This window comes from Electrophorus electricus, chromosome 6 (genome assembly GCF_013358815.1).
Source record: "Electrophorus electricus isolate fEleEle1 chromosome 6, fEleEle1.pri, whole genome shotgun sequence".
Taxonomy (NCBI): domain Eukaryota; kingdom Metazoa; phylum Chordata; class Actinopteri; order Gymnotiformes; family Gymnotidae; genus Electrophorus; species Electrophorus electricus.
The window spans coordinates 24825934-24840291 of record NC_049540.1 but is presented as its reverse complement, the minus strand read 5'-3'; the positions used below and the strand labels follow the sequence as shown (position 1 = coordinate 24840291).

The 14358-nt window shown below is 43.7% G+C and overlaps 3 protein-coding genes across 3 annotated transcripts; 1 reads left to right on the top strand and 2 right to left on the bottom strand.

The window, feature by feature from the left end:
* pgam2 (phosphoglycerate mutase 2 (muscle)) lies at positions 1-2178 on the bottom strand. Its single transcript, XM_026999286.2, has 3 exons — positions 1653-2178; positions 1230-1410; positions 1-438 (listed from the first exon to the last, which is right to left on the bottom strand). The coding sequence occupies exons 1-3, from the start codon at positions 2067-2069 to the stop codon at positions 269-271; spliced, it is 768 nt and encodes a 255-aa protein (XP_026855087.1). The 5' UTR covers positions 2070-2178; the 3' UTR covers positions 1-268.
* A 1813-nt stretch (positions 2179-3991) lies between these two features.
* Positions 3992-7140, top strand: nefla (neurofilament, light polypeptide a). The gene is made up of 4 exons (XM_035526741.1): positions 3992-5119; positions 5301-5425; positions 5541-5863; positions 5971-7140. The coding sequence occupies exons 1-4, from the start codon at positions 4073-4075 to the stop codon at positions 6876-6878; spliced, it is 2403 nt and encodes an 800-aa protein (XP_035382634.1). The 5' UTR covers positions 3992-4072; the 3' UTR covers positions 6879-7140.
* A 2042-nt stretch (positions 7141-9182) lies between these two features.
* nefma (neurofilament, medium polypeptide a) lies at positions 9183-13750 on the bottom strand. The gene is made up of 3 exons (XM_026999423.2): positions 12602-13750; positions 11646-11770; positions 9183-11438 (listed from the first exon to the last, which is right to left on the bottom strand). The coding sequence occupies exons 1-3, from the start codon at positions 13643-13645 to the stop codon at positions 9779-9781; spliced, it is 2829 nt and encodes a 942-aa protein (XP_026855224.2). The 5' UTR covers positions 13646-13750; the 3' UTR covers positions 9183-9778.
* Between the last annotated feature and the right edge of the window lie 608 nt (positions 13751-14358).

The window sequence follows — 14358 nt, the reverse complement described above, 5'->3', positions numbered from 1 at the left end:
TACACAAAATGGCTGTGAGTTTTATTTGCTGTGTCAGAGTGGCTGCACCCCAACACAAGGGATTTATGAATCAGCAGTGGGCTGTGCTTCAGGATGTAATGTAAACATGCGGTTGGAGAAAGGGGAGCAGGTAGGCCCATTCTTCCTGTGACACTGAAAAGATCTGATTCTGTGATGAGTCATTAGTGGGCCCATGATGGAATGAACTGGGAGGACAGAGAGTGTTTCAGCATCGGGAAGGTTTTAGTCTTGGTGTCTCTTGCTGGTCTCACTTCTTCACCTTGCCCTGAGCAGCCACGGCCTCCATGGCCTTACGCACCGTCTCCTCATCCCCGAGGAACTGCATGGGCTTCACAGGCTTCAGGTCCTTGTCCAGCTCATAGACGATGGGGATACCAGTGGGCAGGTTCAGCTCCATGATAGCTGCATCTGACATGTCTGAAGAGACAGACAGGAACTTACATTAATAAATAGAAGAGCTGTAAATCAATGCAGTATTTATAGTGCGCTCAGCTAAATTGCAATGAATATTATGCGATGCCTAAATCTTGGCAGATAACAACTAGCCGAACAGATTTTTCTCCAATATGTGTTGACTTTAAGAACACAAAAACAAAAGCCTCAATGTTGAATTAGCACCTCCTGTGTTTATAAGACCAGCTGGACTCATAAAACACAGTATATCCTAATTGCGCAGTATTTTATAGAACGCCCTACTATAAAGTGGAGATATAGGCTCTGTGCCCTGTATATTTTCAGTCTTCCACTTTACTCCCCATGTGTATAGATAAAGTTTCTGACTGTGAGGTTTTAAGGTGGCCCTGATCTTTCCTTGACCTCTAGGCTCATTACTTCCTCAAGCTTGGGAAAATTGGCTGCCAGAGAATGCAGGACCTTTCTGCAGAAAGGTCGTGACTGTAACAGGAATCTTTTCCTCTGTGTGCAAGAGGGGACTATATTTAGACACAGGGTTATTTGGGAATGTTAAACGCTCATGGTCAGATTTACAATAAACTATTTGTTGGAGAGTGCAATATGACCAGTCAGTGTGCACTTAACTATGAGACCAAAAAAGTTATTTTATGTAAGCTTTGTATTTTTTCAACTTATTGAGATGTTCACTCAGAGATTCAGAAGAATGATTTCTTGTCCATTTTCTGCAGGCCCAAACTGAACTGGTGTAACAACTAATTAAGACTAATTTCAAGAGCATTTTAAGCAGAACTCACTGTCTAAGTGCTTCACAATGCCACGCAGGCTGTTGCCATGGGCAGCAATGAGGACATTCTTGCCAGCTTTGATTTCAGGTACGATAACGTCATTCCAGAAGGGCAGTGCACGTGCGATGGTGTCCTTCAAGCTCTCACAAATGGGCAGCTCACCCTCCTTTAGACCTTTATAGCGCCTTGACTGGTGAAAGAGGAAACAACAACCTGATCACTACCTGCTTAGCACACGTGACACATCTGGGCTTTGTGGGATCAGTAATGAATAGCACAGCAAGAACTCCAAAGACTTTTATACTTTCTGAAAACTAGTGAAAAAATTGTAATATCATGCAATAGACCAAGAACACTGAGCTGGATGCTTCAAGGTCATATCTTTTCTAAGAGGAAGGATGTTTTTAAAAGCAGAGGGCCCGAGTCTCCCACCTCACTGATGATCTTGTGGTAGGGATGGTCCTTGTCCATGGGCGGAGGGGGGATGTCGAAGGAGCGTCTCCAGATTTTCACTTGCTCCTCTCCGTGCTTGGCTGCTGTCTCTGCTTTGTTCAGGCCTGTCAGGCCTCCATAGTGACGCTCGTTCAAGCGCCAGGACCGCACCACGGGCAGCCACATCTGGTCCGTTATCTCCATGATGGTCCAGAGAGTTTTGACAGCACGCTTCAACACGGAGGTGTAGCACACGTCAAACTTCATGCTGGCCTCTTTGATGGCCTGGGCACCGCGCTTGGCCTCCTCCATACCCTTCTCGCTGAGGTCAGCATCAAACCAGCCACAGAAGCGGTTCTCCTGGTTCCACGTGCTCTCGCCGTGGCGTACGATGACCAGACGATAAACAGCAGTCATGTTAAGTGTGCTTTGATTCTTCTAATGAGGTATCCTTGATCACATACACGAGGCACAGTCCTCTGCGCTGTTGTTCACACACACTGTGACAGATAATGAGTACTAAGAGCATAAGCTGCCCTCTTTTTATAGCACACTGGAATGAGAACTACATGGATTCCAGAGGCCACTTGTTTTGAACCAATCAAAATAGCTCATATCAAGATAGACAGCTAAGCTCAGCCAATTAGTCTGGATATGCACTGTAAGGGCAGAGGTTACTAATAGATTTAAAATAGCAACATGACTTTTAAGCTGAGAGCCATGAAAGAAAAGTACAAATATCACAGAACAAACTATTTTTTGAGGATACTTTTGTTTGTGGTGACTAAGAGAAACACTAGCTGGTGTTTTATCACAAAACCACACCATGTCTGTCATATGTTGTGAAGTCAAGAAAGAGGATGATGCCTGATATTCAAAATCAGTCACGAGATCCCCTACTCCTCATGCGTTAGCCTCTGTGAATGACATGAGTCATCAATATAGAGCTCAGCACAATTTCACTGAAGGCGACGGTACAGAGCTGTTGGACAATCCTCCTAGAAAACAGACACTGCAAATATATCAATGCAAAGTTCTGGGTCAGATCTAATAATAAAATGTTGGAAAGGAAAAAAGCTTTAAGAAAAGCAATCCTCTCTGAAATTCATGGCATATAAAAACTGCTTTGCAGAAGAAGGCTTATAGTTATGAATGAATTGCTCTTATTCCACTGCATAAGTCCAAGGCAAATCTATAAAAGAAGAGATAGGTACACAGAAGCCTATAACATACTATACTTACTGCAGATATCACTTTAATGCTTTTGAGGAAACTTCTGAACCTCAAAAGACAAAGCCCACCTATGTTATGTTAATACAATTCCTAAGCTCTTAACACTTGTCAGATTTGGTGCAGTCAGTGATGCATTACCTCACAGTGCTCACAAACTGGCCAAGATATTGGACAATGAATTAAATATTATTAGCACAGTTTCCTTTCAGATCCTGACTATTCTGTAAAATCAGTACAAGAATCATAGCTAACCAGTCAGGATATATGGCAATAAGGAATGTTCTAAACATAGTATGTGAGGAGATAAGATGGGTCTTTTCCTGTCTGTGAAGTGGTATGTACTTGTGATATATGTTTCCTTTTATAAGCTCTAAACACATAAAGTGTTCCACATTACTGTAAGAATCAAACAAACATTGATTAGCATACAGGTAAAGGGATACACAAACCCCTTTGAAGTGCTCCCTAAGTTTAATTTTTGATTGTCGGATGGACTACTCAGAAGTACCAGTAGAGGGTGTAATGAAAATAGAATAGTATCTTCCCATCCCAAGCTGCACCAACAGAGGCTTGCATACATTTTAGGCTGTGAGCACATAATCTTTGCTTAAGGTAAAGTAAAACCAGCTTTTAATAATAAACTGCCTTAAAAATCAACAAATTACTTCTGAGAAGATTTGACAGTATAGTGAAGAGCACAGTCATGTCATGACACCATTTTGTCACAAAGATTAAACGAACCAAATTTTCTAAATCCCTTGGATTGAATGAGAATCGTATAATTTTTCTGAAATCTTTGCTTTATGATCTGAGCTCTGCGTTCTGTAGTGCCTCACCCCCTCATTCTGTAGCTCCCTCTTGCCCTTACCCCTCCCTCTCCCCCTCCCTCTCTCTTTCTCTCTCTCTCTCTCTCTCTCTCTCTTTCCATCCCTCCCTCTCTCTCTCTCTCTCTCTCTCTCTCTCTCTCTCTCTCTCTCTCTCTCTCTCTCTCTCTCTCTCTCTCTCTCTCCTGCCCTCCCATAGTCGTTCTCTGCCATCGATCCTGCAAAGTCAGAATTTAGAAAACCGCATGCGTCAGAACTCCCCTTCCTGGCTATATAAGCTGCCGGGACTGCAGCAGCGGCAGCAGATCAGTTTTTAGGAAGCTATCTGCAAGAGGAAGCAAGGGAATCCTGTCCTTGGAAGTCATGAGTGGCGTCGGTTTCGACCCCTACCTCTCCTCCTCCAGGCGCTGGTATGTGGAGAGCAGTGCCCGGGCTCCGGTGCGGAGCCGCTCCCATGCCGTCTATGCCAGCCACACGTCTTCGCTGTCCACATCCCGGCTGCACTACGCCTCTCCCAGCCGTGCCTCCGCTGCCTCCGTCCTGCTGTTGAGCAGCCCCGCCCGCTCGGTGGAGCTGGATTTGGGCCAGGCGGCCCAGGTCAGCTCTGATTTCCGGGCGGTGCGCACCCAAGAGAAGGCCCAGCTCCAGGAGCTCAATGACCGCTTTGCCGGCTTTATCGAACGTGTCCACGAGCTGGAACAGCAGAACCGTGCACTTGAGGCTGAACTGCTGTTGCTCCGCCAGCGGCATGGTGAGCCATCACGCCTCAGGGCCCTGTATGAGCAGGAGGCCCGCACCCTTCGCGCAGCCGTGGAGGAGGCCCGCCTGGAGAAGCAGGCCATGCTCAGCCAGAGGGAGCGTGCTGAGGAGACCCTGAGGGTACTGCAGGGCCACTACGAGGATGAGGTGCTGGCTCGTGAGAATGCTGAAGGCCGGCTCCTGGAGGCCCGCAAGGAAGCTGATGAAGGGGCCCTGTTCCAGGTTGAGATGGAGAAAAAAGTCAACTCACTGCTGGATGAGCTGGCCTTCCTGAAGAAGGTTCACGAGGGCGAGATCACCGAGCTGCAGGCACAGGTTCAATTTGGAGCACAGATCGCTGTTGAAACCGAGGCCATCAAGCCTGATCTGTCCAGTGCGTTGCGTGACATCCGGTCCCAGTATGAGAGGCTGGCAGCCCGGAACATGCAGGCAGCTGAGGAGTGGTTTCGTGGGAAAGTCGGTCACCTGACTGAGAGCGTGGCCCATCACACTGATGCTGTAAGGAACACAAAGGACGAGGCAGGTGAATACCGCCGGCAGCTGCAGGCTCGTATTCTGGAGATTGACGCCTGCAAGGGCCTTAATGACTCTTTGGAGAAACAACTGAGAGACGTGGAGGACAAGCAAAGTGCGGAAATTGCAGCCATGCAGGTCAGTCTCACCACTGCACATCCACTCTTACTATCATTCTATTTAGGCTTGAAAATCTGATAAAGCATCCAGTTTGTACCTTTATGAGTGGAAAATTATTTCTGATATTCTCAGATTACTAATAAAGGATTATTTCACAGTGCTAATCAAGATCATTTGACTCTTACATAATTTTCAACAGGACACAATTAGTGAATTAGAAAGTGATCTAAGAGCCACTAAAGGTGAGATGGCCAGATATCTTAAGGAGTACCAGGATCTTCTCAATGTGAAAATGGCCCTTGATATTGAAATAGCTGCATACAGGTAGGAAATAGGTCAGGAAAGAAAACTGACCTCTTTACAGACATTTATGTTTATTATTTTTGTGCCATTATGAACAGATTTACTAACAATTTATCATAATTCTTAACTTTTACAGAAAGCTTTTAGAGGGTGAGGAATCCCGCTTCAATGTGGGTGTAACTGGAGGTTTTGCCAGTGCTTACTCAGTTGGCCCCTCCTACTCGCGGCCCATGTTTGCCCTGCAGTCGAGTGTGAGCTCTGCTGCCCCCTATCTGTTCAGCTCTCGCCTGGTTACTTCAACTCTCCTATCAGAAAAGGAACAGGAGGAGGAACAGGAGGAGGAACAGGAGGAAGAGAAAGTAGAAGAGAAGGAAGAGGAGGAAGAGAAAGTAGAAGAGAAGGAAGAGGAAGGAGAAGAGGAGGAAGAGGAGGGAAAAGAGAAAGAAGAAGAAGAAAAGGGTAAATACTATATCTGATTCCATTTTTCTTGTTAGCTTTGTAATTGATGTTAATTTTAGAACCTTTGCTTAATTTTATGTATAATAAATGTAACTTCCGTATTGCAGAGGGTAGAGAGGAAGCTGGAGCTACAGAGGAGGAAGAAGAAGGAGAAGGCAAAAAGGAAGAGGAGGCCAAAGAGGGTGAAGAAGGAGAAGATGAAGAGGATGGAGCTGAGGAGGAGGTTGGCAAGAAAGAAGCAGAGGAGAGTGAGGCCACGAAGGAGGAAGAGGAAGGAGATGTTAAGCAGGAGACTGAGGCAGATTCAAGGAAAGGTGAGAAGGCAGCTGCTGCAGAACCGAGAAAGGAGGACGCTGGTGCAGCCAAGGAGATGCAGAAGGCAGAGCCAGAAACCCATAAAGACAAGGATAAGCCAAAACCTGAGGCAGATAAAGGCAAAGTTGAAGTTCCAGAAAAGGTGAAGGAGGAGCCAGAGAAAGCCGAGCCCAAAGAAAAAGAGGAGCCAGAGAAGGCCACGCCCAAAGAGAAGGCGGAGCCAGAGAAGGCCATGCCAAAAGAGAAGGCGGAGCCAGAGAAGGCCATGCCCAAAGAAAAGGAGGAGCCAGAGAAGACCACGCCAAAAGAGAAGGCAGAGCCAGAGAAGGCCACACCAAAAGAGAAGGAGGAGCCAGAGAAGGCCACGCCAAAAGAGAAGGAGGAGCCAGAGAAGGCCACGCCAAAAGAGAAGGCAGAGCTAGAGAAGGCCACACCAAAAGAGAAGGAGGAGCCAGAGAAGGCCATGCCCAAAGAGAAGGAGGAGCCAGAGAAGGCCATGCCCAAAGAGAAGGAGGAGCCAGAGAAGGCCACGCCAAAAGAGAAGGAGGAGCCAGAGAAGGCCACGCCCAAAGAGAAGGAGGAGCCAGAGAAACCACAAAAGGTAGAAAAAGATGATAAAGCCAAAGGTGAGGCAAAGGAAAGTGCAAAACAAGAGCAGGAAAAGAAAGAAGAAACTGAAAAACCCAAAGAGAAGAAGTAGACACTATGACTTCAAACCGAATTTAAACTTTAACCTGCTCTTATTTACCGCTGTGCTTTAATGAAAGTGCTCAGTATTGCAGTGCAATAATGTAAGAGAATAAAATCAACTAGTTACTCTAAAAACAGTGCATAATTATGCATAATATTGTTGAACCAGTACTTGAATGGGGATGTTGGTTGTTATTTTCTCATGATATAGTCTGAAGAAATGAGAAACTTTGCTTTAAGTGTAATAAAAACCATGCCTCTCAAGCACCAAAGAGACTCACTGATTATTTCTCATTCACAAAGTCTTTCTGTCCACTGTATGTAACTTATATATTGTATTACATATTGAATACAGTAAGAAATTCCATACATATATATTAAACATATGTATAGCCTAAAATGGGACTATTTTCCCACTGAAAATTACTCTAGAATCTAATCTGTTCGGAGACTTGTGGCATAATGAACTTCATAGGTGATAAAAACTGTAATTCAGTGATCCTGTATAAATGGTCCCAAGCAAGTGAATATATCTCAAAACACCATATTTCAAATAGATGTGGAATTGCACATGGATATATAATTTAAACATTTAATCAGTATGTGCCATTTTTGTATTTATTAGCATATTGTTAAAAATATACATGGTCAAATCTTTTGCCAGTGCTACATGGTGAAGGTAAATTTCTGTTCATGGAGAACTGAACTTCAAGAAATTACCCTGACTGTCATTCAAGAAACTACAGTCATACAGACTTCAAATATAATAAAAATTCCAACATTACATTTAAAAACTACATTGCAGACTTCATCAATTTTGTGCATAACTACTTGATGTACATTTTTATTTATTTATTTATTACAATTTTCTTGCTGACTGTAAAATGACTACACGATTTGCATTTACTGAGTAGGAAGAACATTTTGGTGTATGTAAACTCATATAAAAATGTAAGTTGAGTTTAAAATACTCCATGTGATCACTTTGACAGTTACATTAAGAATGAGACCGAATGAGACAAAGATGAAAGAGGGGAGGAGAGATTAAAAGAGAATGAGAGCGTATCTTTTCATAAAAACTTATGAACATATGAATTGCTGTACTTAAAAAGAAAAATTTGAGATTGCCATGGCAATGATGGATTCACTGATAAAATTTCCTCACACTTTCTGCATTAGAAAGTTCCCTGGCAACAAATACAAAGCCAATTAATTATCTAATGAGAACATACTCACGAACCTGCCTTTATTGGTGCATACATAACACAGATCCAGAGACATTTTATGTGTACATAAACACTCCTTCACTCTACATGAAGAAGATCACACAATGATGATTTCAAGAAACAGGGCTGTTTGTTTACAGTGAATCAGTCTTCAGCACCGCTTGGCAATCAATTGTGACCTGTTGGACCATAGCGTGTATGTGCAGGTCAAGACAGCCAACCTTGTTTTTTTTTCATAAGGAACCTGTTTCTGACAGCAGAGCAGACCTTAATGTAACTGTAAATTGTAAATATTGTATAAATTATATAGTTATGGTAAGTGGTAAAACATATGTTAGGTGACAATAAGTATAACTCCCCTGTCTATGAATGACTATGGAGTTACTACACCACAGAAATGCTATCTAGCAGGTAGTCAGACTCCTAAGTGTGGAGTGTATATAACTTTCAGATGTAGTAATTAGGTTTACAAATGACAGATATCACTGTCTCATTTTAGATATTATTCAGATCATATGTACTGTAGGTGTTAGAATATATATTTTCAATAGATTTATTCATACTTGCACAAAGTAATCTGAGAATCAGTCAGAGAACCTACACCATATACACTGAATTGGTGAGATACAGTGTTATGTGAAACCTATAGTAAGTTCAAATTGTAATTTAAAGGTCTAAAATTTCAACAGCACAAATTCATGTCTGAAGTAGAACATTTATAAATGTGTCCAGTATAAATTGTTCTGAGTAATTTTAGCTATTGTGTTTTGTGGTGCATGCATAGTAAAGTACATCACTTCAGCAAGATGTGTTTTAGTATGATGTTTATTGAGCAAATGCTGAAATTCATCATGATGAATAAAGACATGGGACTGCAAACAGTAGCACCTCATTAATATGAAGAAGTTAAATTCAAGTCCATCCTATGCATACAAGAATGTATGTTTGCACACAATCAAGTTTATATTCATTTGCACTCATTAGGTAAACATAAACAACAACAGTAAAAAGCGTGTTTAAGGCTAGGAGTTTCTTAGTTGCTTTATGTACTGTATGTATATGATCATGGGCTCACCGGAGAATTGCTATCCTTGTTCATAACTGTATTTAGTTGTTTGTTTTATTTGGCTCAGTTGGTGTCCTTGCGTTTGTATTAGTAAGGCTACTTTGTTGGAACACATTTCTTCAGCATTATTTGACTTCTCATACATTTCGGTCACTCTCTCGGCATTCACTCTTATGCTGTGCAAATCGCTATATTACTTTCATACATACAGATTGTTTTTCTACCCCAAGGAATGGGGAGGGTGCTCCACCCTGAGCTGGCATGCAGACATCCCGTCCCCAGTGGCCCGCCCAGCTTTGCAGATGCCCCGCCCCCAATGGCCCGCCCAGCTATGCAGACAGTAGGAAAGAGATCTGAGCCCCTAAAACCCCTACCTCATCTGCAGCAAAACCAATTTAAAGCTGTAACTCAACATGCATTTTAAATTTTAGCTTGCCGCATCTTATGGCTTCTCTCTATGCGTTTGTATTCTTTCTTTTTTTAAATCTTGAGAGTGGTTAACGTATTTAAATACATCTTTATCTAGCTTTATGGTTTTTTTTTTTGTAATGTTACTTTTGATTTGATTGCTATTGTCCTCCTCAGCTCCTGGTTTGTTATTATTGGTTAAGTGCTTCTTCACTCAGCTTCTCCGACTTGCTTCATTGACTGGGTAGAGACTTTCTCCACTTTCTTGGAGGACACCATCTTCTCCTGCACCACATCATCCACCTCCTTCACTGTCTCGGTGACAGTTACAGACTTGGTGATGTGTTTGGCTCCATCCTCACCAGTAGTAATGGTCTCTACGGTTTTGGTGATGACCACCTTCTGGCTTAGGTCATCCTTGGTGGGGCTTTCATCCACTCCATTAGAGATCATGTCTTTCTTCTCTGCCTCTTTTGGTTCAGCTTGAATTTTCTCTTTATCTTCACCTGAGGCAGCTTCCTTCTCATCTGTCTTCTTTTCCTCAGGCTTGTCTTCAAGCTCGCTCTTTTTACTCACATTTTCATCTGCTTCAGCTTTTGGTGCATCTGTTTTTGGAGGCTCTGCCTTAGGTGTTTCTGTCTTGGGGCTCTCACTTTTTGGAGACTCACTCTTAGGAGCTTCAGTTTTGGGGGCGTCTTTCTTCACATCCTCTGTTTTTGGGGCCTCTGTCTTAAGTGTGTCCTTCGGGCTCTCGCTCTTTGGAGATGAAGCCTTAGGGGACTCAGCCTTTGGGGACTCGGCTTTTGGGGACTGGACTTTTAGGGCCTCAACTTTTGGAAATTCGGCTTTTGGGGACTGGACCTTTGGGGACTCAGCTTTTGGAGACTCGGCTTTTGGGGACTGGACTTTTGGGGACTCAGCTTTTGGAGACTCGGCTTTTGGGGACTGGACTTTTGGGGACTCAGCTTTTGGAGACTCGGCTTTTGGGGACTGGACCTTTGGGGACTCAGCTTTTGGAGACTCGGCTTTTGGGGACTGGACTTTTGGGGACTCAGCTTTTGGGGACTGGACCTTTGGGGACTCAGCTTTTGGAGGCTCGGCTTTTGGGAACTGGACTTTTAGGAACTCTGCTTTTGGGGCCTCTGCCTTGGTTTCAGATGTTTTGTCTTTCTCAGTCTTGGTGTCCTCCTTGTCATCTTTTGCCTTTTTTTCCTCTTTTTCAACCTCATCCTTTTTCTCTATCTCCTTCTCTGCTTTGTCACTTTCTTCCATGGCTTCACCTTTCTCGTCACCCTCTTCCTCGCCTACCACCTCTTCTCCACTGAGTCCCTCCTCTGCAGCCTTTTCTTTCTCTGCACTCAAAGCAGTCTTTTCTACTTCCTCTTCCTGTTCTCTTTCTCCTTCCTCAGTTTTCTCTGCCACGTCTCCCTTCTCCCCCTCTTCCTTTCCTTCATCATCTCCTTTCTCATCACCCTTTTCTTCCCCCTCTTCCTCATCACCTCCTTCTTTCTCAGCCTCCTCAGCAGGAGCACTGACACTCACTTTAGCTTGGGCTGAAGCAACAATTTCCTCCTCCTCCTCCTCTTCTCCCTCAGCCTCCTCTCCTTCTTTCTCCTCTTCACCTTCACCTTCACCTTCATCCTGCCCCTCACCCTCTTGCTTTTCTGCAGTAGTTTCTTCTGCCAGCTCTGCCAAAGCCTCATCCATCTCAGATTTTTCATCTTCCACCCTGGTCTCCTCAATGATCTCTTCCACAAACTTGTGCTGCACCCTCAGTTTGGGGGCTTCAGATTTGACCTTAGGCCCTTTGGTGACAACCTGGCGGTATGGGAAAGTGCTGAAATGGTTCTCCTCTCCTTCAAGTAGTTTCCTATATGAACAGATTAGGAACTGATATATTAGGCATACACATAGGTGACGTGTTAAATAAAAGAAAGAAGTGTTATTAAACTTGTGAATAATTCTAATTGTTTTCTAATTCATTCTAATCCATTCTAATCGAATATTCTGACATGAGTCAATATGAATGTATTACATTTTTAATTAAATTCTGTTGCTATGTTTCTTTGATGTTTACCTGTAAGCGGCAATCTCTATATCTAGCGCCATTTTGACATTCAGTAGGTCCTGGTATTCGCGTAGGTGTCGTGCCATTTCCCATTTCGTACTTTTCAGCTCGTTGTCCAGCTGGTGGATAGTTTCCTAGCGTTGCAAACAAAATACAGCCTAAGTTCAACAAGCGCTTAAAACAAGAGGAAATGGGGTAGCAAATACTATGTTAATACATTGCTGAAAATATTATCATCCAAGGAAAAAATGTGTAACTCTGTACGCCTATGTTTGATGTATTACTTATCCACTTGTCTCTGAAGAAACAATTCTTTTCACGACAGTTACGTCTACGCTTGTTCTCAGTACCCTGTGGGACCCCTTTTAACGCAGCACACGATTTCAGCTGCGCCTTACTGTACTAACTGCATTGTTTGAAATACATATTTGAACGCATGAAAAGTACTGGACGAACGGTATGATTTCAGAACATAGCCAGCAATGAACTGGTGTCGCTGTTAGGTGACTCAGCAACGGAACAGTGGTGACTCTACAACGTCGACTCTCCCCCTCTTAACCCTATGAAATATGATACCACTGCACCTCTTTCGTGAACGGGGTTCGGTCATGCAGAAAAATCTGTTGACTATTTTTCCACATTTTTAACGAGACAAAAGTGATTGTGTGGACACCCAAGTAATGTACATGCAATCATAATTATTGGTCATAATTTTAGTTATGACTCATTAACTCATAGCTATAATGAATATAAATAATATGTAATATATATTACGTGAATATAAACGATCAAACGGTACCTAATAAGCTCTGCAAAATTCAATTAGCTGGTTTCCCGTGTTAGCAGCCTTCATGGAACTCTAGACTACGTTTGCTAAAATTCGTTACACTGCTTTTATAAATATACTTAATCATCCATTTAATGCTATATAGGTAAATGTAACAAACACGTTATTAGCTATATACCTGAAGACTGGCGAGATCAGAGTTGTGTCGGTCCTCTATGTCATTCAGCTGTCTCTCCAGCGACTCTTTGGTTCCGCGCACGGACTCCAGCTCGATGGTTTTGGACTGTAACTGGCGGCGGTAGTCTGCGATTTCATCCCGAGCGGATTTAATGGCATCCTTGTTTTGCTCTGCAGCTTCCGTCAGTTTGACATACCGGCACATAAACCAATCTTCGACCTGCTGAAGGTTTTGGATGGAGTGTCCCTCTAGCTGGGAGCGAATCTCGCGGAGAGCCTCGGTGATGTCCGTTTTCTGGTAGTCCCTCTTCTCCACGGTGATTTGCGATGCCTGAACTTGCGCCAGCAGGTCGCTCACCTCCTCCTCGTGATTGTTACGGATGAAGGCGATCTCGTCCTGTAGCGACTGGACCTTTTTCTCTAACTCTGCCTTAACTAGTGTCGAATCGCCCATGTCCTTCTTCAGTGCGCGGATAATAGCCTCTGTTTCTTCCCTGATGCGCGCCTCTTCGTCGAGGCGATCTCTAAGTCGCTGAATATCCTCTTCAATGTGATCTGTGTCGAGCTGAATTTGTGCCTTCTCATGGTGAATCTGCTCCAACATGGAACGCAGCTCCTGTAGTTCTTGATCATACAGTTCGCCCAGCTGGGACTGCGACACCTGCTTCTGCCGCAGTGCCTGGATCTCCTCGTCGATTTGCTTGTTCTGTTGCTCCAGAAAGTGCACCTTGTCAATGTACAAGGCGAAGCGGTCATTGAGACCCTGGAGTTGCTCTTTTTCGTTAGTACGCTTGTAGTCTCCATTGATAACGGAAGTTTGGCTGAAATCAATGCTGTCGGCCGTGCTAAGCACAGCTGAGCTGTAGGCTCTCGCTACGGGGACGTTGACGGTCCTCTTGTAAGCTATAGAAGAGCTCGGACTAGCTCGGGACCAGGTCTGGGAGCGGAAACCACTGGACGGTGAGCCGCTACTGCGGCTGTAGCTTGTCCTCGTATCCATTATTCTCCGGAAGGGACTTCCTATAGTGTCTACCGGGTAACTCATCCGGACAGACGCAGTGTTACTGTGCAGATGAAACGGGCAGTGAGAAGTGGAGTCGTATGGTGTATATGCGTGCCGGTGTGTGTGGCTCTCACAGCGCCGGATAGCTCGTCTGCAGACTTTATATACAAGAGGCGCTATTGCGAAAAAGTGTAGGGTTATTTTGACTGGACCATTGATCCACTGAAGTGGGAGGGTCCCGACAGCTATCCATAGACACTCTTTATCAGTGGTTTAGCATCCCGGTCAAGCGGAACACAGTCCTGTGGGTGGGCCCATCTCTAAAGTAGAGAAATATCATAAAGGACAACAGAGGATGCTTTAACAGATATTTGATGGAACAATTATAGATCCATTGCTTGGTATAGCTAACATTTAAATATAACAACATGCGACTTTTAGATATCATATTTCCATGAGAAGCAGTTTAACAGCAGTTAAAGCGATGAAGAGTTAGAGAGTTAAAGAGCCTGGTATTGCGATTACCTTGGACAGCGTCTATACCTGCCATCACATCCATGAGCATGTGTCCAGAACCAAGGACAGCAACTATCAAAGGAAAACCCCTTCTGTATGTGTTTAGCGAATACTTATATTGCTAATATTATTATGACTATATAATATTATTATGAATATATTGCTAATAAAATAGCATGCACTGATATATTAATATATATGCTTTCAAGGTTTAAGATCTGGGACATTTTATATCAGCC